At 37.0% G+C, this 23,982-nt stretch overlaps 1 protein-coding gene across 3 annotated transcripts in view; it reads right to left on the bottom strand.

Annotated features, from left to right (window-relative positions):
• VPS13A (vacuolar protein sorting 13 homolog A) overlaps positions 1–23,982 on the bottom strand; it is a 264,231-nt gene that overhangs the window by 100,456 nt on the left and 139,793 nt on the right. For all 3 annotated transcript variants that reach the window (XM_043565725.1, XM_043565727.1, XM_043565726.1), the window contains exons 34-39: positions 23,068–23,215; positions 20,105–20,255; positions 12,019–12,146; positions 11,264–11,433; positions 10,572–10,789; positions 9,644–9,876 (exon numbers count right to left, since the gene is read on the bottom strand). In XM_043565725.1, coding sequence (XP_043421660.1) covers positions 9,644–9,876; positions 10,572–10,789; positions 11,264–11,433; positions 12,019–12,146; positions 20,105–20,255; positions 23,068–23,215 — 1,048 coding nt within the window. The remainder of the gene's footprint in view (positions 1–9,643; positions 9,877–10,571; positions 10,790–11,263; positions 11,434–12,018; positions 12,147–20,104; positions 20,256–23,067; positions 23,216–23,982) is intronic.

The following is a 23,982-nucleotide window of genomic DNA, read 5'->3' as shown; positions in this document are numbered from 1 at the left end:
AAATCTCACCTCTTTTTATCTTTTTAGCTCAAGGTCTAAAATCTAAATTGGGTGCAGGTACTGATGAAGTACATGGGTATAATCTATGAAGTATAACGGCACAGTTTCCCTTTTGTGGATCTGTGAAAGGAAGAGGAGTTATTTGCCCCACCCTCCCAACACAGAATGGTGGGGCAGACATAGGGTAACAATTACAGATATTCTAGTTCAAATGGGGAAAATGAAAGGTAGAAAGAAGTTACTAGCACAACGTAGCTTTGAACTCCACCCAGGTAAATGAGTTTCTTGATTAGGTTTCAAAGCCTAGGATCAATTCTCTGTGGTGCTCATTTCTACCCTGAGAGTCATCCTTCCATTTCTAGAAAAGGTAGCATAAATTTGCAACTGAGTAGTTTTACCATCCTGCTTCTTGCCAGAATTTTGGAGATGCAAAGAGTCTCTCTTCATTTTGTTCTCTCTGTCCCTCTCAGTCCATCCTCACAGTGTTTCTATTAAAATACTTTTCTCAAGAACCCTGAGGGCATTCTGTAAATTTTGAGGTTTCATTGCATTAGACAAAAGCAACACCCACTGCTCTTTTTGAGATAATCATGGCCTCCTGTTGAAATGGCTAACAGGTGATACCTTTATAATTCCTAGACACTCTCTGTTTGAGAAGATCTGTGAAACACACATTAATCCTTCAAAATCTCTTGAAAGGGCCCTTCCTGTGTATGAACACTGTGTTTTTTTATCCTGAGATTTAGCAAAAGTTTATATACACAGTCTTTTCTCTATGCCACACTTTTGGGAGCTATTTCTGACTTTTAGCATCTTCTGCCATTTGAAAAGCTAAGGAATTATCAAAATCATAAAGTTCTGGTTCTTTTTAACTGTTCTTCCTCAATTTAAATTATCCCTCTGGTCTAGCATTTTACTATAAACAGTAAGAAAACAGGCAACATTGGGGCATCTGGGTGGCTCAGCCTGTTAAGCATCTGACTGCAGCTCAGGTCATGATCCTGTAGTTGGTGAGTTCAAGCTCCACGTTGGGCTCTGTGCTGTCAGCTCAGAGCCTGAAGCCTGCTTTGGATTCTGTGTCTCCCCCTCTCTCTGCCCTCCCCTCCTCCCTGCTTGTGTTCTTTTTCTCTCTCTCTCTCAAAAATCAATTAACATTAAAAAATGCAAAAAGAAAGCAGCCAACATCTTCAAATCAGGCATCTTAGAAATCTCCTTAGCTATATATATATATATATATATATATATATATATATATATATAGCTCCATGTTTTCCACTCATAAGTTCTGCTTTCCAGACAACTACAAGACAGTTTTGCAAAGCTCTTTGTATTGTAACTCAAGCCATCCTTTCTGCTTCCAATAACATGTCTTTCACCTTCTTTGTAGGCCCTTTGGGCAGCATATTCAAAAAGAGTCTGTTCAACACACTTGAAGCTTTCTCTACCATTCTCCTTAAAATTCCTCCAGATTCTGCATGCTCCCCAGTTCCAAAGCTGCTACCACATTTTTTTTTTAATGCTTATTTTTGAGAGAGAGAAAGAGAGCGTGCACAGGCACCTGCACAGGAAACAAGAGACAGAAACAGAGGGAGATAGAGAAACCCAAGCAGGCTCCACACTGTCAGCACAGAGCCCAGTGCAGGGCTTATCTCACAAACCATGAGATCATGACCTGAGCCAAAATGAAGAGTCAGACTGAGCCACCCAGGCACCCCTGCCACTCCCACATTTTATAGATTAACTGCTTGTTTCCTATTCCTGCATAACAAATTTCTACACACTTTGCAACTTAACACAAATTTATCATTTCCCTGTTTTCATGGGTTAGGAATCTTGATGAAATTAGGGGTCAGCCAGCCAGTTATGTCATCTGAAGGTGTGACCAGGTAAAGATTTTCTCCCAGACTCCTTCAGGTCGCTGGTAAAATTCCTGTCTTTGCGGCCCTATGACTGAGATCTCCATTTGCTGGCTGGCTGTTGGCCAGGGACTGCCTTCTACTCCTACTGGTCACTCACAGGCTCTTGCCATGTTGCCTTCTCCCCAGTTTGCTCCTTTAAAGCCGACAGGAAAACATTATTCTGATGTTTCACATTTTAAAAATTAGGTTAGGCTCACCCAGAATCTCTCTTTGATTAACTCAAAGTTAACTAATTAGTGACTTAATTATAGTTATTAAATCTACCCACACTCAAGAGAAAACCATACTGGGCACATGCAACAGGGAATAGAAATCTTGGGGGCCATCTTAGAATTCTGCCTACACTAATAATGAAGAATAAGTCAGGAAGAAAAATTGACATCCTAAACAATTTCCCAAAGAAATCACATTAAAATCTACCACTATTCTAGGGGCACCTGGGTGGCTCCTTCAGTTACGTGTCTGACTCTTGGTTTTGGCTCAGGTCATAATCTAACGGTTTGTAAGTTTGAGCCCTGTGTTGGGCTCTGCGCTGACAATGTGGAGCCTGCTTGGGATTCTCTCCCTCCCTTCAGTGTCTGCCCAGCCCTCTCCCTACCTCTCTCTCTCTCTCAAAATAAACAAACAAACACCAAAAAAAGAAAAACTACCACTATTCTAATAAAATCATTAGGAACAACTGGTACACGACTTTAACATTCAGTATATTACGTCTTTAAACTTCACAAACAGGAATGATAACATTATAATACATGATCCAAGATTTTCAATATAAAATTTGTGTTATCTCTTCATCTTAGGGAAGACAAAACAAAACCAAAAAAATACCATGATACATACATATACTAGTTTCTCTATAATTTGGAAATTTTTTAATAGCCCCTTCCCAAAATAAATACGAAGGTACACGTTGATCCTTGCCCAATTCCTTTATTTTCAAGTCTAGTTACTGAAGATTAAAAATGCAGCTGGTCAGTAACAGTAAAGGTGTTCATGCCAAAACATTACTGTCAAGTTGTCCACGATCCAGTCCATATAGATTAATTTAATGACGCAGAAACAGTTCTGAAAATGGAATTGTTTTCCTACTAGTATTTGTCTCCAACTATATCCACTGTGATTTCAGGGGTATTTCTATCATTTTTTTCTCTTTCCTACTTTCTCACCAAACTGCTCCCAGTCTTAGACGAAAAGACTTTCCTGCTGCTACTGCTTCCCCTTTGAAGAAGCAATCTTGAGCTACACAACATCTACAAAAACCTGTAAGAGTTCACTATAAATTCTCCACTTTACAAACCTTATCTTGGTGGTGGGAAGGACTGCCCCACACTGAAGAACTGAATGACAAGAGAAAAAGGCAGAGTATAAGAGTACAGATGCTGGTGTGCGGGTAGGTGTGGGGTGCGAACTTGTGCTCTCTGGAACCCAGGTTCTCTGCATATGCTATCCCTTTACCCTGAAACATGCTCCTGTTGCAGGTGAATTAGATAATACCTACTCATCCTACAGGCATCAGCATAAAGGTCATTTCTGCTGAGAAGCCTCCCCCAGCTACTCTTCCAGGAGAGTTACAGGCTTTTATTATAGATTCCACAAAGGTACTTTTAACAAAACAGAAGAACAAATTAAAATAGTCTCCAATTTGGGGTATTTTTCCCACAAATGTAAGGCTCACATGCTATAGGAAAAACTATTAATGTTATTTATTATAAGAATAATAAAAACTATTAGGCTTTTTTCAGCGGATAGTAGTAAGCACTCAATAAAACATCATATATGGGGCACCTGGGAGGCTCAGTTGGTTAAGTATCCAGCTCAGTTTCAGCTCAGGTCACGATCTTACAGTTCGTGAGTTCAAGCTCCACACCATGCTCTGCGCTGACAGTGATGGAACCTGCTTGAGTCTGTCTCTCTCTCTCTCTGCCTCTCCAGTGCTCTCTCTCAAAATAAAAAATTAAACTAAAAAAAATAAAACTCCACACTTATTCATGATTAAGATTCTTTCAAAATTAGATATGGAAATTTTTCAACATCTCAAGGTTGTATGTATAAATTCACAAGCAAATATTAAAATTATAGTAATATAGTAATAACTGAAAAATGGGAATGCAATGAGGATGAGTCATTATTGTCATTTAAGGAACAAAGAATGTTACTTTTGCAGGTAATTTTTAGAAAACCTAACATAATTAAAAATACTAGAATAGGTAACAAGTTTAGTAAAGTTATAGAATAACACAAATTCACTTAAAAAAGCTGACAGCCCAGCCATAAAAAAGGATGAAATAGTGCTATTTACAGTGAGGTGAAGAATATTATGCTAAGTGAGATAAGTCAGTCAGAGAAAGACAAATACCCTATGATTTCCTCATCTGTGGAATTTAAGAAACAAATGAGCAAAGGGAAAAAAAAGAGAGAGGGGGCAAACCAAGAAACAGATTCTTAACTGCAAAGAACAAACCAATGGTTAGCAGTGGGGAGGTGAGTTAAATAAGTGATGGGGATTAAGGAGTGCACTTGTGATGAGCACCAAGTGTTGTTGAAGTGTTGAATCACTACACTGTACCCCTGTAACAATATTACACTGTATGTTAACTAATTGGAATTTGAATAAAAACTTAAAAAAAACTTACAGACATTTGTTATGATATAAATTCAAAATCTGGATCATTATTTAGCTTTTATTACGATTTAGGAATTTATTCAAAAATTATAAAATCTTAATGGGTGAAATAAAGTCAAACAAATATAAATTTATACTCTACAAGGAGCAAAGATGAGAATATCCAATCTGTTAAAACTTCTAAAAATTTGGTGTTGTGTATCCCTTGAAAAGTAAATTCGCATTTTAAAAAAATCCATGTATACAGCATTTTTAAAAATCCATGTATACAGCACTTTACAAGGTTCATGAAGTTTTAATAAGCAACTATGGACCCCAATTAATATTAGATTAAGAAACTGGGATTTCTTAATCTGGGGCATCCTGGGGTGCCAGGGTGGCTCAGTTGGCTGGGCATCTGACTTTGGCTCAGGTCATGATCTTGTGGTTAGTGGGTTCGAGCCCTGTCTCAGGCTCTGTGGTGACAGCTCAGAGCCTGGAGCCTGTGGTGGATTCTGTGTCTCCCTCTCCCTCTCTCTCTGCCCCTCTCCCGCTCGTGCTCTCTCTCTCAAAAATGAATAAATGTTAAAAAAAATATATATTAGATTAAGAAACTTTAATATTAAATAAATACAGTATCAATTAAAGTTCCACTAACTACAACTTATCCAAATGTATGTGGCCAAAACTGCTGGCTGGCCATAAATAATAAATACACTTTTCAAAATCCCCCCAAATCACAGAAGTTTCCCTTAAGACATGGTTACCCAGCTAAAGATCTCCTTTTCAATACTTTTTTTTTTCCTTTTTAATGTTTACTGATTTTTGAGAGGGAGAGAGACAGAGTATGAGCAGGGGAGGAGCAGAGAGAGAGATACACAGATTCTGAAGCAGGCTCCAGGCTCTGGGCTGTCAGCACAGAGCCCGACACAGGGCGAGAACTCACAAACCATGAGATCATGCCCTGAGCCGAAGTTGGACACTTAAAAGACTGAGCCACCCAAGTGCCCCATCCTTTTCTATACTTCTGTTTCCATCTATGAAGGAAGCCACTTGTGGCAGAGTAGAAATCCATCTACAAGTTGAAAGTCATGTTAAAAACATCTGCTTGGAAGTATAAGCAAGCTACCAAGGTAACCCTGCAAAGTTCCCAAGGGGAAGAAAAAGGAGCAGAGGAGTTATCTCAAAATTTGGAGGTGATTTACCTTCTAATTATTTGTCAAATTAGTTATATACTAAGCAGAAGGCTATTGCTAAGTAGAGTGGAGTGGTCAGCAATTTCTAAATGGTCAGCAGAATGGGACTAAGAGGAAAAGATCTATTTCCTTGAATAAGCAGATTAAATTACATCCTAGGAATAGCAGAACAAGATGGAAACAATCTTTTAAATGTGGTTAAGCCATGCTTTAGCTAATTTTTGGGAGGCACTGCTTGTTACAGCACCTAATTAACATCCTAACTAAGCATAGAATTTCATTCAGAGAAGTTGGCACTTCAGCAAAGTTCAAAATATCTGTGACTGATTTGCCAATTGAATGGACAAGGGATATTTCAAAATGAAAGAGGCCTTCAACTACCTCCACTGTGACCTTAGTCTGTACTTTCTAACTGATTAAGTTTTTCTTTACAGCTTATCACTTAACACGGGCAACAGACCCTATGGGCAAAGCATCCCCTGATGGGAGCTGAAACTACCCTTCAAGCAATAAGCACTGCCCTAAGCCAGCAAGACCCCATGGGACTGACCACAAGACAAAGGTCCACCTGACCTTTACTGCCCACCTGCTCACACCCACAAACCTTTGCCCCACATTTTTTTGAAGTTTATTGTTTTATTTTCAGAGAGAGTGTGCAAGCATATGTGCACCAATGCGCACTCAAGCAGGGGAGGGGCAGAAGAAAGGAGGAGAGAGAATCCTGAGCAGGCTCCTGCTGCTAACCCACAGCCTGACATGAGGCTCAATCCCACAGACCATGAGATCATGACCCGGGCTAAAATCAAGAGTCATATGCTCAACCAACTGAGCCATCCAGGCCCCCAACCCACATTCTCCTCGTATAAATCTAGACCCATTTTCGGTACTTTGGAGACAGTCTTTGAGATATTAGCCTGCTGCCTTCCCCATGTTGGCCTCACTGAAATAAATTCCTTTCCTGTTTCACCACCACTGTCTCTCTGCCTTTGGATTCTGTCAGCAGCGATTGGCCAAACCTGGTCTATTTGGGACCCCAGGGCCAGGTGCTCTTGCTCCCCTGTACCCCAGCTACAAAAATACAAAGCTGATGACTTTAACAATGCCATAGCAAAATATCTGGGAAGACTGCTACTGGTGATACCTAGGAAGGCAGACAACGTACTCTGGAAAAAAACCTGACTTCAGCCAGACAGGCTTGGAATATTGAGAATGTTGCTCTGTATTAGCTCCTTCATTCTGCTGTCTGCAAAGTCCTATGAGAGACAGGAAACCACTGAGGAGACCCCGGCTCTAAAGAGGAGCCTCAGCGAGAGAGAAGACTGCACTCCTAGTCTTTCTCTAGCAATTTTTGTTAAAATCAAATATGGAACTAGCCCATGGCAAAAATAACAACAAAAATTAGATTACAGATGGTGCTTGTCCCCCCTGCCCACATCTATTAATTATTAAAGGAGCCTTTACTAAATCAGGATGGAGGCAGAATAGACAAAATATAAACATCAGTAAGTAAAACAGGAGTTTTCTACAGTGAGTGAATGAATGCATGCTTTGGTTATGGCTGCTTTTACCTGGAACTACCTAGATGTAAACTAAATGTTCAAGGAATGAAGGACTGCCAAAGAAACCATTATCTGTGATGCAAAACCCTCTTATTCAACTGCTGAGTAACCGACTCAGGAGGAAGCTGTGACAACTGTGGGGTTCCCCCAAAAAAGACAATAGCCACCTCAGAAGTGTCTACAGAGAATAATGGCAAAAAAAAAAAAAAAAATCCTTTCAAAGGGGAAGGCCAGAGCCATCTGAGAAAAAGACAGCAATGCTCTTCCATGAGAGTAAAACGGAAGGCACAACACATGCTCTCCCAGGAACCGGACTCCACTATAGGAGCTGCAAGTTTTCGCATTCCCACTCAGAAGGATATGACAGTTGTTAAGGATAAGTGACTACCAAGTGTTCCCATTCTTTCTTTTTCTGAACCGCAACTACCCTGTCCTTACACCACAAGTATGTGGTATTTGTGTGTGTGGTGATGGAGTGCTTGCTGAAAAGCAATAGAGTATTTGTCTGTTAGTTAATAGATGGTCTAAAAGAGAGAAGTCACAGCAGACTGAAAAAAACTATCACCCAAAGATCCTGGACTTTGAACTTGTACCCCTTAAGGAAGAGATGGAGATGTTCTCTGGATGAGAAAAGACAACTATGAATTATACGTGTGGACACAGGAAAAAACCTCTGAGTGATCAATAGGGCAGGACCTCTAACTGTCACCTTGTATCTCCTTTTCTCTCCTACAGTAATAGAAGTTTCAGGTGAGCACACGGTAGCTCAGAAAAAAAGAGCACACACTCCAGTCCTTTTTGAAGAGAAGTGTGGTCCTACAACTAAGTTCAAGCTGGTAATAAAAGGAAAAACCACAGGATCAAGATGAAGTCACTTACTTATGCTAGGCTAAATTGGTAAACCAGGGCTTAATACCTAACCTAACTGCAGTTTCAACCTCCCCCCAAAATGTAGTCTTAACCAGGAAGTTTTTGGTCTGCACCAATGAGGTGATCTGTCATATGGACCCTTCTCCATCCCCAAAAGGAAGAGGAGTTAATCTACCCAACAAGCCTCTCTCTTTTAAAGAAATATGACCTTGTCTGAGACAATCCTTTCTTTTGCTAACAACTTCCCTGCTCCATTCTCCTTCCTATTAAAAAAAAACCTTCCATTTTATATAACTCCTAGGAACTTCTTTCTATTTGCTAGATGGGATGCAGCCAAATGCATGAAATGCTTAATAAAGCCAATTATATCTTCAAATTTCCCTGGTTGGATTTTGTCTTTTAACAAGGCCAAACAGATGTAAATAGAAAAAATATATGTAAAATTTCTAAATTATAACATAAAAGAGAATCACCTTGCCCTCCAGTTGTTGTTTCCTCTCTTTTGTTAGTGGTGAGCCATCAGCCTTGCAAACTAAGAAAAGAAACTCACCTGTATCCTAATTGACATATATGTATTGACTTATCACAAAATTACAGTTTATATTTCTATGTTGACTATTAAGAACATTTATGTTTCTACTACTCCTTGTAGAAGCCTACACAATATGTGTTTTATACGAGTACTAGGAGTAATAGTTAACTTGAAAAAGATGTCTTTAGGGGCGACATCTATGGGTGGCTCAGTCAGTTGAGCGTCCAACTTCGGCTCAGGTCATGATCTCATGGTTTGTAAGTTCAAGCCCTGCGTAGGGCTCTGTGCTGACAGCTCGGAGCCTGGAGCCTGCTTCGGGTTCTGTGTCTCCTTCTCTCTCTGCCCCTTCCCCGCTCATGCTCTGTCTCTATCTCAGAAATAAATAAACATCAAAAAAAAAAAAAAAGAAAGAAAGAAAAAGATGTCTTTGAAGAAACAGACTTTCCTCAGTTATGAAGAGTGGACGGCCAAGAGGCTACCACAGAGTAAAACATAAATGTGAATGTGTATCGAAGCAAATGGCTCAAGGGTCAAATAAATTACAGGGAAAAAAGAAAAAAAAATCTATCTGAGCAAAAGTGTCCAGATGGGAGAAAAAAATCAAAGATCAAAGATAATAAAACTGAAACAACATAGCAAATGACTGGTAGAAAGTCTCAAAGAGCTAAGAGCAGTGTGAAATTGACATGGTCAGAAAGCCAGAGTGAGGTCTCCTAGAAGCCTCCTGACGAAAACAACTTGTTGGTGAGACTATTCCCACAAATACATACAACACTGTGGAGCAACTGGGGAATGAAAAAGAGCTTCAAAGCTTGCGTAATAATAATCTAGACTAGGCTCTTCAAGAAAAAAGAAAGGTATTTTACAGAAAAAGGCTGAGAAGTACGTTAGTAGTTTTCTAAAGAGGCATATGGCTAAATCCGAAATAGTGTACAATTAAGCAGATAAGGAAAGAGTAAACTCACCGTAGTGATTCTGCCTTTTCTCTTGACTGGAAGAAATGGGCATGCTCTCACTTGAAGATCTTTAATGGCAGCAGTCATTGTACTGTTCTCACGGTCACCTTTCCAACAAATTTCACATTGTGTTGTAATGACTAAGGCAGGAGCATCACTTCGTGTCATATCAGCCACAAACACAATTTCAGGATTTTTAATAATAATATTAACTTCCCACTTCTCTTTTTCCTGTACAGGTACTAAATAGAAACAAAATAAGTTCACATTTTAAAATATTTCTAAATATTTGTTATACAGATTATTTATGGAAAAATCTGTTACTTGTGAGAAAATGGTTTTTTCATTCCAAGGAAAAAAATACAAGAATCTTAGATCTCAAAGGAATCTACTGTAATTCTTTTAGCATAAAAGTTGAAGATGTATAGTCCTAAGAGCATTTTAAAATGTGGGGGAAAACCCCTTTCATGGCAGAGCTGGGAACTAACCCAATCTCTGACTCTCAACTTGGCACTCCTTCTGCTACACCACAATGAGCCACATATGTAAATGATAATGGAGAGCTGTAAAAATAACAAAAATAAAAGAGTACGTTAAGTAAAAATACTGTCTTTAAATATGAAAAGGAGTAGTTGGTTCATTATTCCTCCTGCTTGTTTTTGTCAAAAAAATTCTTTTAAATTACTGCCTGTAGAGAAGCATATTTGCTTATTCTAATATAGGTCCCTTAATTATTGAACCCAATATATATTTATATGTAGAAAAATACACAAACTGCACATCCTACAGGAAAACACATTTAAGTTTTTCACTTACCTCTGAAAAATACTTTACTTTATTAATTCACGTAGCCTCATCATCTAGACAGATAATCAAGGCAAGTGCTATTGTAGCATTTCAATAATACATATATTAACTATTTTAGCCAATAACTAACCTTCTTCCTTAGCAGTCCATGTTTGAACGCTGGTTTCTATAGCCGTGCCTGTGGTGAAGGCCTCAAGAAAGACGTTTGCAACTGTCAGCAGAAATTCTACACTGGCACAAATATACATTTCTTGAAGGACTAAATCAGTCACCAAACCATCTCTGACTTTCCTATACTTTACATCCATCATGTCCTTTTTGTCAAACCCAACTGTCAGTCCTATCATTCTGAAAAATACAATAACAATTCCTGTGAGTATCTTAAAAATAACCAAACACACCAATACAAGTCAAAAGACCTCTTATTCATTTTACTAACAGCAAACCAACATTCTGAAGTCATTTTTTCTGGGAAGATCACAAAGTACTCCAAATAACAGACTTAAGAACTTCTGGAGCACAACTGTTTCATAAACTAGTAAGTGTAACTTTAAGCAATTGGCAGAACTTAAATGTCTTCTCAATTTTTCATGTTTTCCCATTAGAACTTACAAAGATGAATAATAATTTAGGAAAAAAGAGATTCATTTAAAAAACGAGTTTAACTGCATTATTTCTTTTGAACCATTCCATCAACCATCCAGTAAGAACAGCACGTAACTGAACGAGGCCATTTGCAATGCTGAAAACCGTGACTCCACTAGATTAAGTTTTGTCAAACAATTCAAACATTTCTCAAATAAAAACTAAGCACACTGTTACCTAGGAGTTGCCTTCTTGACATGAGGTCTTTTATCATCTAAAATACAGTTTTTTAATGAGAAGGAAGAAAATACTGAGTCATCTGTATACATCTTTGCAGTGCTTATAATATTCTCCAACTTAAATTCAGCAAGTTTCAGAGCAGGATCACGAACATCTGTAAAGGAAGTCTGTGGAAGAGGAAACCAATACACATTTTACAGAAAAACAAAGTCTAACACATTTTAAGATATGAACTACCACATTCTCTATCTCCACAGCGCTTGCTAATGAAAGGCCAAAAAAGCCATTTAATTTAAAAACTCTTTTTTTTTTTTTTTACATCACTACCTATAGGAAAAAAAACTTATCTTAAAAGGGCAATGGTTAAATTAATTTTGTTATTAAAATGAAATCATCAGTAACATTTTTCAGAGGAAAAGATAATCCAAAATACATATGAAATATTAACAACTGTTATTTTTTTAAATATTTTTAAAATGTTTACTTATTTTTGAGCAACAGAGACACAGTGTGAGTGGGGGAGGGCAGAGAGAAAGAGGGAGACACAGCATCACAAGCAGGCCCCAGGCTCTGAGCTGTCAGCACACAGCCCAGTGCAGGGCTCCAAGTGAGGAAGTGAAAGCTCATAACCTGAGCCAAAGTCGAAGGCTCAACCAACTGAGCCACCCAAGCACCCCAAAAACTGTTACTTTAATAAGCACTCACATATCATTTTCATCAAGTGAGAAAATATTTTTTCTTCCTTAACTTACCTGCTCAGGACTTGGACTATATAGTACCATGGTGAGATAATCAGTTTTGAAACTCATATTTAGCGTTGTCTTAACTTGAGAGGCCTGTGAATGTATTTCTACCACAGCAGCTGTCACTACAGTTGTTCCTTGGAAAAATGAAAAGTTATTGGACAAAAAAGTTAAGAAAAGTAGAAGTCATTAAAACAGGCTTAAAATAGGCTTAAGAGAATTATCCACTAAACAGGTATAGTATAATGATATTCAAGAAAATAAAAAAACATTAGAAAATTCAGATGCTGGGGGCGCCTGGGTGGCGCAGTCGGTTAAGCGTCCGACTTCAGCCAGGTCACGATCTCGCGGTCCGTGAGTTCGAGCCCCGCGTCTGGCTCTGGGCTGATGGCTCGGAGCCTGGAGCCTGTTTCCAATTCTGTGTCTCCCTCTCTCTCTGCCCCTCCCCCGCTCATGCTCTGTCTCTCTCTGTCCCAAAAATAAATAAACGTGGAAAAAAAAAATTAAAAAAAAAAAAAAAGAAAATTCAGATGCTGAACTCAGTAACTACTGGCTTAAGATTCTATCCATGCAGTAACTTGGAAATATTAAACACTGATGCTCCTGTTTCCATTTTTGTAAAATGAGAAAAACAGAACTAACCACTGGGTTTGTTTTCGGGATTAAGTAAAAGAGTATGTGTAAAATTCCTACTAGAATACCTGGCACCTAGTTTAATATTCAAACTTACTTCCAAAAACTAAAACCAAACAAGATCATCTTAAATGATGTTTAAAAAACTGTTCCACTGAAAAGAAGGAAACAAAATTCATTCTTTCCTGCATTTTACATTTTGAGCCAAGGCATTTATGTACATGGTATATATTAAATGGGCTTTTACTAAACGCACAGCTCTTGCTAATTCTCATTCTACCCAACCGCAGAGACAAGTACCACCACACTACATAACTTATTTTTAATGAAGTTAAAATTTACATCAGTGAAATACACAGATCTTAGCAGAACAATTCAATGAGATTTTATATATCCATGCCACCAACACTTCAATTAAGATTTTTTACATCTTTGGTTAGGTTTACTCCTAGGTATTTTATGCTTCTTGGTGCAGTTGTGAATGGGATCAGTTTCTTTCTCTTTCTGTTGCTTCATTATTAGTGTAAAAGAATGCAAATGATTTCTGTACATTGATTTTGTATCCTGCGACTTTGCTGAATTCATGTATCAGCTCTAGCAGACTTTTGGTGGAGACTATCGGATTTTCCATGTATAATATCATGTCATCTGCAAAAAGTGAAAGCTTAACCTCATCTTTGCCAATATATGTATGTTTTCACTCTTATGTAAATCCTGAGAAACTTAACAGAAGTCCATGGGGGAGGGGAAGAAAAAAAAAAAGAGGTTAGAGAGGGAGAGAGGCAAAGCATAAGAGACTCTTAAAAACTGAGAACAAACTGAGGGTTGATGGGGGGTGGGAGGGGTGGGAAGGATGGGAGGGTGGGTGATGGATATCGAGGAGGGCACCTTTTGGGATGAGCACTGGGTGTTGTATGGAAACCAATTTGACAATAAATTTCATATTTAAAAATAAAATAAAAGTTTAATTATTTACAAAAAAAAGATACTGAAGATTTACATCATTCCAGAAAGCTCTCTTGTAACTCTTTCTAGCTAATCCTCAACCTCCCTACCATTCTAATTTTTAATCACCAAAGGTTAGTTTTGTTTGTTTGTTCTGAAATTCTGCATACTCATATTCAGAGTAAAACCTCTTTCCTGTTTGGCTTCCTTCAGTAAACATGTTTCAGAGTCATCCATGCTGTTGCAAGGGTCATTCTTTCTTCTGTAGTCTATGAAAATGCATTCTACAGAAAATATAGTTTATCCATTCTAGGACTGATGAACATATGGGTTGTTTCCAGATTTAAGCTATTATGAATCAATCTGCTACAAATACTCCTGAATAAGTCATTTTGTAGATATATGCACTGATTTTGGAGTGGGTTAGGATAAATACTTAGACCATAATTGTTTGTTACAAGGTAGATCTATGTCAACTGCCAAACTCTGTTGAAGTAGTTATAGTATTTCACATTCCCAACATTTTCCCAACTCATTCACATTCCCAAATCACATTATGTGCGTCTCCGCTGTTTCATATTCTCATCAACATGTGGAGTTGTCAGTCTTTTAAAAACTGACTCATCTGGTGAGTTTTCCAGATAAATAACTATATTAGGACCTTTTCACCTGCTTACTGTACATTTAACGTATCCTCTCCTCTCCCATGTATCCATTTTTTTTGGTAATTCTTTTGGTTTTATTTTTAAAGTTCTTAATTTCAAGGAGTTATCAGGTATTCTAGATATGACAACATCATATACATGTATCATGAATATGTATCTCAGACTGAAGCCTCACTTTTCACAATCTGATACCATCTTTTGATAAGTATAAATTAAAAATGTTTATGAAGTGTCCTTTATAAAGTTTTCATGATTAGTGTTCTATCTGCCTAAGAAATCTTTGGCTATCCCATGATGATAAAGGTATCCCATGTTGTCTTTTATAAGCTTAAAGTTTTAGCTTTCAAACATAGGTCTTTCATCCATCTCAAATTAATTTCTATATATGGTATAAAGGGACAAGGTTCAATTTTTCCTACATTTATCTAGTTGTGACAGCACCATTTGTTAAAATGTTTATCCTTTCCCTATTGACTAGTCTTCATTGAAATCAGTTGACTCTATCTGTGTGTTTTCTGGACTCCTGGGCCTTACTATTCCGTTTATGTTATGCCAATAGCCATACTAACAAGATTTGTAGTTTATTCCATGTTTTGAAATTAGACAGTATAAATCTTTGTTCTTCTTTTGCAATATATATATATATATATATTTTTTTTTTTGCCCTTTGTTTTTCGGTTTTTCTGGCTATGTGGTCAAAGGCATTTTTACTTCTTTCTACTCTTTAGACCTATTAATTCTTCTCCTGGCCTTATTACTCTATCAATGACTACCAATTGACCTGGTATGATGATTATGGACACTTCTAACTTGTGCCTACTTTACAGGGAAAAATTTAACACTTCAGCATTAAGTATGCCTTTTAAATATTTCTAGTTTTCTTCACAAACAGGTACAGAATTTTGTCAAATGCTTTCTTTGCATCTGCTGAGATATAATCTTTTTCTTCTTTGTTAATTTGGTGATTTACATTCATTGATTTTTGACTGTTAAAACCAACTTTGTTATTTTGGGCTAATTCTCACTTGGTCAAGGTGAAGTATCCTATATCCTTATTGTTGGATTCAGTATACTAATATGTTGTTTAAAATTTCCGTATCTGTGTTCATGAAGTATTTGGTGTGTGATTTCTTTAAATGCTTATTTATGCGGGGGGGGGGGAAAGAGGGGGGGAGAGAGGGAGAGAGAAATTTCCCAAGCAGGCTCCATGCTGTAAGCGCAGAGCCCAACATAGGGCTCAATCCCACAAACTCAAGATCATGATTTGAGCCAAAATCAAGAGTCAAACGCTTAACCAAATAAGCCACCAAGTACCCCGAGATTCTTTTCCTGAACTGGCTTTTTCTTTTCCTTGTTACCAGAGTAATGCTTGCTTTAAAAAATTGCTAAGGAAGTGATCCCCCTTCCTCTATTTTCCAGCAAAGTTTGTGTAACACTGGTATTATTTCTAACTCAAATATTTCAAAGAAATCACCACTGAAATTGAAATCCTTTAACAGACAGAGAGCTACTCAGATTTTTTATTTCTTCTTATGTCAGTTTTGGCAATTTTGTGTTTTCCAAGTAATGTCTCCATTTCAAACAAGTTGTAGAATCCAGTCACAAAATTATTCATAATATTTCCTCATTATCCTGGTAGTGATCTGCAGTATCTATCTAACTCTGATACTGCTAATTTTTTTTCTTTCTTTCTTCCATCCTAAGAGTTTATCGATTTCACTAGTTTTTTCCAATGAAAATAATCTCTGACTTTGCCAATTTTCTCTATTATTTACCTGGTTCTCTTCCACTGACTTCTACTCATACCTGTATTACTGCTCTCTTGTATTTACTTTGGGTTTAATTTGCTCTTTTCTACTTTCTTCAGGCAAAATATTTAATCTTTTAAACTCGTTTTTCCTAATCAAATCCTTTTCAGCTACAAAATTATTTCAGCACTGCTTTAGTTGCATCCCCAAATTTTGGTATGCTTTATGTTCATTATCTTCCCGTTTAAACACTTTTCTACTTTCCTTTGTCTTTTCTTTAAAAAAAAAATTTTTTTTTTAACATTTATTCATTTTTGAGAGACAGAGGGAGACAGAGCATGAGCGGGGAAGGGGCAGACAGAGGGAGATACCGAATCTGAAGCAGGCTCCAGGCTCTGAGCCGTCAGCGCAGAGCCTGATGCAGGGCGCGAACTCACGAACTGCGAGATCATGACCTGAGCTGAAGTCAGACGCTCAACCGACTGAGCCACCCAGGAGCCCCGCATCTTTTCTTTTTTGACCCACAGGTTATTTGAAAAATGTTTAATGCCCAAGTATTTCAAGCTTCTCTGACATCCTACTTCTACTCATTTCTAATTTAATTCCATGTGGCCAGAAAATTTTATGGCCTCCCACGATGGTCTATCCTTGTGAATATTCTAAGAGCCCTTTTAAAAGAAGTACATTCTGCAATTGTTGAATGTAGCATTATATTAATGTCAATTAGGTCAATTTTGTTAACAGTGTTCAAATGTTCTATATTCTTTCTGATTTTTGTCTATATTCTATTAATTACTAAGAGTGGTGTGCTAAATACACAACTATGATTCTGTATAGGGGTATTTCTTCCTTTTGTTTTGTCAATTTTTGTTGCAGACATTTTGGAACTCTGTTATTGGGTACAACAGATTTAAAGTTGTTAGAACATCCTTGCAAATTGGTTCCTTTACCATTATGAAAAGGAAAAAAAGCATTTATGAGACAATCAGGAGAAAATGAAGCCTACCAGGATATTTTCATGGTTTATAGGGAGTATAGCCATTTTTTAGGGGTGACAATGTTACTCTGACTACATTTAAAAAGTAAAGTTCCGGGGCGCCTGGGTGGCGCAGTCGGTTAAGCGTCCGACTTCAGCCAGGTCACGATCTCGCGGTCCGTGAGTTCGAGCCCCGCGTCAGGCTCTGGGCTGACAGCTCAGAGCCTGGAGCCTGTTTCAGAGTCTGTGTCTCCTTCTCTCTCTGCCCCTCCCCCGTTCATGCTCGGTCTCTCTCTGTCCCAAAAATAAATAAATAAACGTTGAAAAAAAAAAAAAAAGGAAAGTTCTTACTGCTTAAAAACCAATTGAAGGTAGACCATCTAAGATTTTCTTTAAAGTCATTTAGTGGGATGGCAGTAGGGGGAAGAAAAAGCAGAGTTACAGCAGTAATAAAGACAGTCACATGATACTAGTTGTTGAAACTGGGTTGATGAGTACCTAAGAGTTGTTTACCTTATTCCTTCCACCTCAGTGTAGGCATAAATTTCAAGAAAATGATTAAAATAGTAATATATTCACATGTCTATTTTTTGTTTCATTTTGGACATGATCTTTACACTCCCCACTATTTTAAGTCCTTAACCCTTCCTCTATCCGTCCCATCTTCTTCTTTTCCTGCTTTGATCAGTTATATCTCCATTTCCATGTTAACAGAGTTAATAACATTTACATTCTTACTTACATAATTAAGTCTTCAATGTGTTAACTATGGCTAGGTGGTAATTTTCAATGAAGAGAGTAATAGTATATTATTAACACTTCCTCTACTGCTATATCACAACTAGTTCATCTCTCAAAAAAGAAGACTCTTTTCTCATATTCTAACAGTGGCTCAAAATCATGCAAAATGTAAATCCACTTCACTTCTGGCCCAGACTGTATAGTAGAGATATCTCCCTTCTTAAGAACCAAAAGCATGTCTTCCTTTCCAAATATCACTTATTTATCTAATTAAGCCCTCATTCTATACACTATATGAAATTCATGCTGTTTTTTCTTTTTTAAAAGACATTCTGCCATTTCTTACAATTTTTCTTAAGGCATTCTGAATTCCCCTTTAATGAAAACCAAGAACTTCCTAGCCCAATCAAACAGATAATTTGGGGATTCCTTTTCAATGTACTCCTGAGTAGGCCTATTGTTTTCAGATTCCCATGTTTTCCTTTTTCCTGGATTCCTTGTTTGTTTTGCTAGATTATATTTCAAAGTAATTTCTTGATGAATGAGAATGAAGTAAACTTTGAGCCACTAGAAATTTGAGAATTATTGTGTTTTCACATTTCAAGGTTTGATCATATATAGAATCCTAACTTCAAAATCATTTTTCTTAGATATAGGACTATAGTACTTCATTGTCTTTTATCATCCATCTACCCCATCCCATCCAGTTTTGTTCACGATAATCTGATTCCAGTAACTCTTTTTCCAAGCCCCTAATAAACAGCCTGCTTTTTTTCTCAAACTATAAATCTTACCTTTGTGGTTGTAACATTTCATAAAGATATGTGTGCATGGGCAGTCTTTGTTTATTCAATCTGCCTGACAGTCGTTATGTTTTTTTTTATATCCAAGAATTTATTTCACTATTTATTTAGCTCTGGAGATTTTCTATTATTTCTTTCAAAGGTTCTTCTCTTTCATTTTCTCAGTTCTTCTCCTAACATACTTATTATTCTGGATTGCAACCTTTGACTAAAGGTCTATCTTTTTTTTTGAAGTTTATTTATTTTGATGGGGAGGTGGGGGAGGGGAGAGAACGAGTGAGCACGAGCAGGGGAGGGGCATAGAGAGAATCCCAAGCAGTCTCTGTACTGTCAGCACAGAGCACAATGTGAGGCTCCATCTCACAAACCATGAGATCATGACCTGAGCTGAGATCAAGAGTCAGATACTTAACCAAGTGAGCCACCCAGGCACCCCAAGGTAATTAAAGGTCTGTCCTTCTTAAGTTTTATCTCATTTTACATTTCTATGGTTTATTTTTCCTCAGTGTCATGGGAGCTGATTTTACATCAACTATATATTCCAACTCAGTACTTGTGTTTTAAATTCATGCTTAGTGCATTTGTTCTGTTTCAAAATTTCACCATATTTTTGGGTTCCAAGAACTCTTTCTTATCTTGAGAGGGGGGCAGGTCGTGATGGTAGGATTCAGTTTCTATATTCTCAAAATCCTCTGATTATGAATTAGAGTTTGTTTTCTGTTTGTTTACATTCTATTCTGTTACCTCAATTATTTCTCTTTCACTCAGAAAATAGTTGTCATCTTTGTTTCTTTTATGCTTTGGTTCTTGCTATTTCCTTATTCTGACTATGAATATTTTAACAACAAAGGACTAGACTGGTTATACTACTCAATAAGGATAGAGTGTCCTATAATGTTATAAATGTAGGGTTGTTTTTGTGTTTCCCTGACTGGAAAAGTTGTGTATTATCTCAGGGCTTTGCAAGAGTGGATCTAGTGGACTAGAAGGTTCCATTTTGAGGTAGGTAGGTTTGAGGACACCCCAAAATGCCAGAATGTGAACTTTATTCTTGTGAAGCATATAATCATCCCAGCCCTATAAGACCCAGTCAGGTTCCACACAGCACATTAAATCCAACATTAGATGCAACTGAGTTATATTTCCCTCTGCTCTGCTCCACCTATCTATCTTGCAGATATCTGCTGAAATTCATCATTTATCAGTGACTGTTCTCTCTCAACATCCTAATATTTTGATACTAATATAAAATATCCCATCTGGGATATAGGCTGCACTAGGAATAAGGGAAAAGAGGAGGATGGTGAGAAAAACTGAAAAAAGGACATATAGGGCAGTAGGTATAACAAGAATAAATACTAACGAATTTTGTCACAACACGATTAGGAATTTTGATTCAAAGAAAAAAATCAACAGAGTGTCTACTAACAGACAATTTAGAGATACTCAATTTAGAGAACTTAGAAAAGATCTATAAATCTTGTTTTCCAAAAACTCAAACTAGAGAATGGAAAGAAGGATAAAAGACGAAAAGTAGGGGTTGGACATGGGGAGGGGAGGGCTAATCTGAAGTTAAGAACATACCTTCTAAATGGTGTGAAGCATTACTAGCTCCACTAGTAATACTATGTTCATCTTTTACTCCTGCAGGTGAGGCACCATAACCTTCTTCATACCATACATTGCCATGTAATGTCTTAAAAATAGTTGTTAAATCTTCTTGACTAAGAATGAACTGTGAAGAAAAGATTTGCTTATTTTAACATTACTACTTTACGTAGTTCAAAATTCTCTTCCACAGAAAAGCCAAGTGTTTCATTTCAATCCTCTACAAGCCAATTTTTTAATGCATTAGATATTTGTACTAACCGAATAATACTGAGTTTCCTAAATGACCATGTGATTTTTAGTACCTTGTGAAATATGGAAATTAGATGTCAATTCCAATGAAATTATGAATAAAATTTTTTTGTTAGGCATATACCAATTAACCTAATAATTTAAAACCTTTAAAATGAACTTTCACCTTTACCTAGATACTCTGCATTTTTTGGGTTACTAAGCACCTGTATTTACAAATGCAATTTAATCAAAAATATTGACTTGCATCATGAAAAATAGTTCAGTGTTTTACATGAATTATTTCCTTTGAACCTAACAAAAGTCCTCGGTATAAAAAATATATCCTGACTTTATATAAAAAGCTGAGGTTTAATGGTCAAATATGATACTTAAATCCACTTAAAGAACTCATGCAGTCACTCAAAACCCCATGTGTTGTGAATTTAGCCTAATATCACCAACGTAAGATCTGTATTGAAAACTGTGTTAATTCAATGTCAACTTGGCTAGGTCACAGTATCTAGATATTTGGTCCAATATTATCCAAGATATTACATATATGGTATGCATATAGAATATGTACCTCATGCACAGACCATCTATAAGTGCCCAGCTGCCTTCTGGGGCAGACCAACCAGTATGAAACTGGGTCTTCATGATCCACCTGAATAGTTAACAACTGTTACAGTCTACCTCAGGGGACCACATGTTTGACCCCTCATGAACCTCATTCTCTGTGTCAGGGAGAGGCTAAAATTGAGTCATCAAGAAGTCAGTCTACCACATCCAGACCAAGTGTAAACACACACACACACACACACACACACACACCCTTTGATTATGTTTCTCTGAAGAACTGTAATACAATAGCAATTATGTAAAAAAAAAAATCCCTTTGAGTTTTAAGTTGATATACTCAATCACCTCAAGGAAATAATTTTAACACCACACAATTTAACACTTTTGTTTGTACTAGGATTCCTTTGACTGTATTTCAAAGATGATATGCTAATCTAGTGTTTTAAGATTAAGTCCATGTGTATCTTATTCATGCTATTTATGCTGTGCTTTTCTTTTTCATTTATTCATGACATCTTGTGTTTATTACATACCTGGTATTACAAAAATAGTATGTTCATATAAATTAATAAGCTGAAGTTAAATATGACCACTACATCTAAACCTCATCTTTCAATTAGTACATGTATATATCAAATGCCTCCCAAAATAGTGGTATTTGCAATCTTCACTCTTGAAAACAGCTCAGTGCAGGAAGTCAGAAGAATTACAAGGATTCCAGGACCGCTGGACCATGGCTCCTACATGTCAGGACAGGCTATCTTGCCACCCCCAGAAGTCCGAGAAGTCAAAAATCAGAGGCTGCAGTACTAAGTCTAGATGTATAACAGTAACTGATTTCAACCTTTCCCTGAACGAGGAGGGGTCAAACATGTGGACCCAGGGCCATATCTGCTACCTGTTCAGGTGGATCAGGGTAAGGGAAGACCCAATTTCATCTGCCCTAGAAGGCAGCTGGGCCTTTACAGATGGTCTACAAAGGTTCATCTGAACATTCTGCATGGATCTTCCTAGAGAAGAATGGAACAAAATGGTGTCCCTGCTGCCCCCCCAGAGATCTAACTAAGGCCACTCGCAAGATCTGTGCAGTAAGCTGGGTGAACCATGCTACTTAATGTTTTAAAAGTTTTGATCTGTTGTCTTATCAATACAGAGAGACTTCAATTTTCATCTTAAGAAAATACTTTCCATTTGTAACTTAGGGAGTCTATATGATCTTATACACTATGAGCATAAAGATTTTTCACTTGAGATGATCATGTTTTAAACTCGAAATGTATTTCTGAAATAAAAATCTGAAACCTTTAAAAATGATGATTTTCTCTTTTGAATACAATTTTTATAGGAAAAAATAGAAAGGAAATTGGAGGAGGAAAGAGGATTTGTTAAGTAGGTTTCTTAAAGTAACCTTCCAGACAGAGTATGTGTTGCTGTCACTTCAGCAAAGCATGTGACACAGTTGACTTCCATCCAGCCAAGAGGGAAAATACAAATTTTGGATAGTTATATTAGAGAGCTGTGAAGCACTATCAATCAACAGGGAAGTAAAGTTATGCAAATGACCCATTTGCCATTTTCATTATCAACCTCTTCCATTTCTTCTAGGACTTTCTCTAGGCTATTTCTTATGTTGTCATGGCTTTAAATACCATCTAGGTGCTGATGACTTTAAATTATTATTTCCAGCTTAGACTTCCCCACTAACTTCTAAATTAATATACCCAACTGACTACTCACCATATCTAATATTTGTTTTCTTTACAGAATTTACCACAACTTATAACTATTTTAGGTACATGCCTATGCACTTTTTAGAAGTTTAACTATCACACCTCTAGGTCACCATGACCACCGACCCTTGGAACTAGTTAGGTTCCACGAAGCCAACAACAATGCCATAGCTTCTTTGCCACTGTCTCCCCATATATAGCCTAAAACCTAACACAGAGTAGTCACTCAAATGTTTGCTGAATGAATGGAGAACATTCAATGAATTCTAATATAGCTACTATTACAACTTTGACAAAGTTGGTCAGTATGTAATATCTACAACCAAAATACCTTATGTTCCCAAGAAATATTTTTAACACACAAAATGGAAATAAATAAGCATCCAAAAAACTCACCTCCATGGGCTTTAGCTGAGCATTTACATTAAAACAAGGAACTTCCTGGTACCACTCCCAAGATAAATTTCGCTCAACAATCACCTCAAGATTTAATGGCAGTAGCAGATCCAGTACTTCCTGGTACGTATCATCAATAAATTGAGACCTGTAAGTAGAAATAAAATTATTTTGTTTCATATATACTCAGAGGAGTAAAAAATAATTTTTACCATTCTATATACAAATAGAAAAAAATCAGTAATTTGTGTATGAAGAGAATAAAATCTACCCAGCTCTCCAAGTCAAAATGACAGTACATCCCACTGTAAACATAGATGATTTTTTTTGAGCTCAAGTGTTCCATATTATAGAGAAATGTATTTTTAAAATATGATTTTACAATGTTAAAAAGTGCCAAAATATATGTTGGTATAGTAAACCCTTAAAATGAGAACTATCTCCATATGTTTTTAAAATTATTTTTAGTTAAAATTCCAGGATCATTAACATACAGGTATAAATACAATACAGGGATTCAACAATTCTATATATGACTCAGTACTCATCATTTTAAGTCTACTCTTAATCCCTTTTGCCCATTCCCCCATCCATCTCTAGTAACCATCAGTTTGTTCTCTACAGTTAAGAGTCTGTTTTTTTCTTTGTTTCTTGAACTACAGGAACGAAACCCTATGTGTTTGCCTTTTGCTGAATGACTTCACTTAGCATTTTCTCTTCTACATTCATCCATGTTGTTGCAAATGGCAAGATTTCAGTATTTTTATGACCCATCTTCCACCATACACACACACACACACACACACACACACACACACACACACACACACACCACTTCCTCTTTATTCATCAAATGATTACATTTGAGCTGCTGCCTTAATTTGGCTATTATAAATAATGCTGCAATGAACGTAA

The sequence above is a fragment of the Prionailurus bengalensis genome, chromosome D4, assembly GCF_016509475.1.
Source record: "Prionailurus bengalensis isolate Pbe53 chromosome D4, Fcat_Pben_1.1_paternal_pri, whole genome shotgun sequence".
Classification (NCBI taxonomy): Eukaryota; Metazoa; Chordata; class Mammalia; order Carnivora; family Felidae; genus Prionailurus; species Prionailurus bengalensis.
This window is presented reverse-complemented; position numbering and strand designations above follow the sequence as displayed.